This window comes from Lucilia cuprina, unplaced genomic scaffold (genome assembly GCF_022045245.1).
Source record: "Lucilia cuprina isolate Lc7/37 unplaced genomic scaffold, ASM2204524v1 Scaffold_4134, whole genome shotgun sequence".
Lineage (NCBI taxonomy): Eukaryota > Metazoa > Arthropoda > Insecta > Diptera > Calliphoridae > Lucilia > Lucilia cuprina.
The window spans coordinates 1-2,218 of NW_025809077.1; the positions used below are offsets into that span (position 1 = coordinate 1).

The 2,218-nt window shown below is 30.7% G+C and overlaps 1 protein-coding gene across 1 annotated transcript; it reads right to left on the minus strand.

Moving 5' to 3' along the window:
- Nucleotides 1-595: 595 nt before the first annotated feature.
- LOC111686155 lies at nucleotides 596-1,206 on the minus strand. The gene is made up of 3 exons (XM_023448461.2): nucleotides 1,057-1,206; nucleotides 818-985; nucleotides 596-745 (listed from the first exon to the last, which is right to left on the minus strand). Exons 1-3 carry the CDS (start codon nucleotides 1,204-1,206, stop codon nucleotides 596-598), a joined length of 468 nt encoding a protein of 155 aa, XP_023304229.2.
- Between the last annotated feature and the right edge of the window lie 1,012 nt (nucleotides 1,207-2,218).

The window sequence follows — 2,218 nt, forward strand, 5'->3', positions numbered from 1 at the left end:
CTAGACTATAGACTAGACTATAGACTAGACTATAGACTAGACTATAGACTAGACTATAGACTAGACTATAGACTAGAATATAGACTATAGACTAGACTATAGACTAGATATGTCTATATACTAGTCTATAGTCTAGATGATACACTGGACTATAAGCTGGGGTAGACTGTTCACTAGACTATAGAATGAACATTTGTTTTTGGGTTAAATTATTTCATAAGTTAAACTGGTTGTTTAAATAGTTGCCAGGGGCCAAAGCATTTACTACATCTAATTACATTATTTACATAGCGTTTTGATAATGTTTGTTCTTGTTTTTGTTTGTTTTATTTCAGTTTTATGGTTTAAACTTCTTTTGCAGGTTTTGGCCTTAAACTAAGAGCTGTAAAGAAATTTGAGGGAAAAAACTAAACAAAACATCAGCAGATTTTTTACATGACTACACTTTTGTCTGCTCTACAAACCCCTCTAAATATTCAAGAGCATATTTAAATAATGGAAATAGACAACGAGACTGATTAACAAAATTGTTTAATTTCCAGAGAGAAAACATTATTTTTTTCTGTTAGAGAAGAAATTTTTTTAGTTTTTCACTTTATTCAACGATGACAATGTAGATTTTCACTCGGGCTTTTAAATCATTAAAAGACCAAAATTTTAATTGAATCATATAGTCGTTAGAGGGAAATGGTAAATGCTTTAATATGCCCTCTTCCAGTACCATATTATTAACGATGATGTCATGCTGGAAAATTAATTAAAATTGAAGAAAAATATTAATAGATTTTCAATAGAAAATGCTGCTTTAGAAACTTACATCATAGGGACAGGTGTGATTGATGTTACTGTGGTGCGATAAATCTTGCACTAAAGTTTTCCAGAATAAAAATCGATTAGAATTCTTCATAAATAGGCAAAAATCAAAAGTGTCGTTATACAGAAATGGTCGAAAGTCATTACTCTTGCGAAATAGTTGGGCACTCAACTGGAAGGTAATTTATATATATTTATACAAAACACTTTTCATCAAAACTACTACCTTCAATCTCCACCTACCGTTATGTTGTTTAAAGGTTTCTCATGCAAATTTGCATGAATATTAAGTGCAATCTTATCCCTTCCAATTACTTTCAACTGACACATTTTAAACTCAGCAAAACTTTTGTCGTAAGCTTGACATTCCAATTTTGTAAATTTTATAATCATACAGTTAAGCCAATCTAAATTTAGACTGATTATTATAACTAAAATTAAACACGTTCTTTGATAAATTTGCAACATTTTTGTGTAAAAATAAATTTTTTTCAGCTCATTTGTTTAAACGTACGGATAAAACTTAAATTTTGTTTAAAAATATTATTTTGTTGTTTAAAATTATGAAACGATTATAAACTCGTTAGGTCTACAGTTGAACGGGAACAGATTTTAACAAATTACTTACTACTGACTGATTGGGGAAGGGAAATTAAACAGTAAAGGTAATAAATATAATAACAGAGAAGAGACCTAATGTATGTATATGTATTTAAGTCAGTTCTATTGACACGAGAGACTGGTCTAAAAACAGTTCTATAGACTGGTCTATAGACAGTTCTATAAAATGGTCTAATACTCGTCTAAATACTGGTCTAAAGACTGGTCTATAGACTGGTCTATAGAATGATCTATAGACTGGTCCATAGACTGGCCTATAGACTGGTCTTTAGAATGGTCTATAGACTGAGATATAGACTGATCTATAGACTGAGATATAGACTGGTCTATAGACTAGTGTATAGACAGTTCTATAGACTGGTCTATAGACAGTTCTATAGACTGGTCAATAGACTGGTCTATAGAAAGTTCTTTAGACTGGTCTATAGACAGTTCTATAGACTGGTCTATAGACAGTTCTATAGACTGGTCTATAGACAGTTCTATAGACTGGTCTATAGACAGTTCTAATTTTGTTTAAAAATAGTATTTTGTTGTTTAAAATTATGAAACGATTATAAACTCGATAGGTCTACAGTTGAACGGGAACAGATTTTAACAAATTACTTACTACCGACTGATTGGGGAAGGGAAATTAAACAGTAAAGGTAATAAATATAATAACAGAGAAGAGACTTAATGTATGTATATGTATTTAAGTCAGTTCTATTGACACGAGAGACTGGTCTAAAAACAGTTCTATAGACTGGTCTATAGACAGTTCTATAAAATGGTCTAATACTCG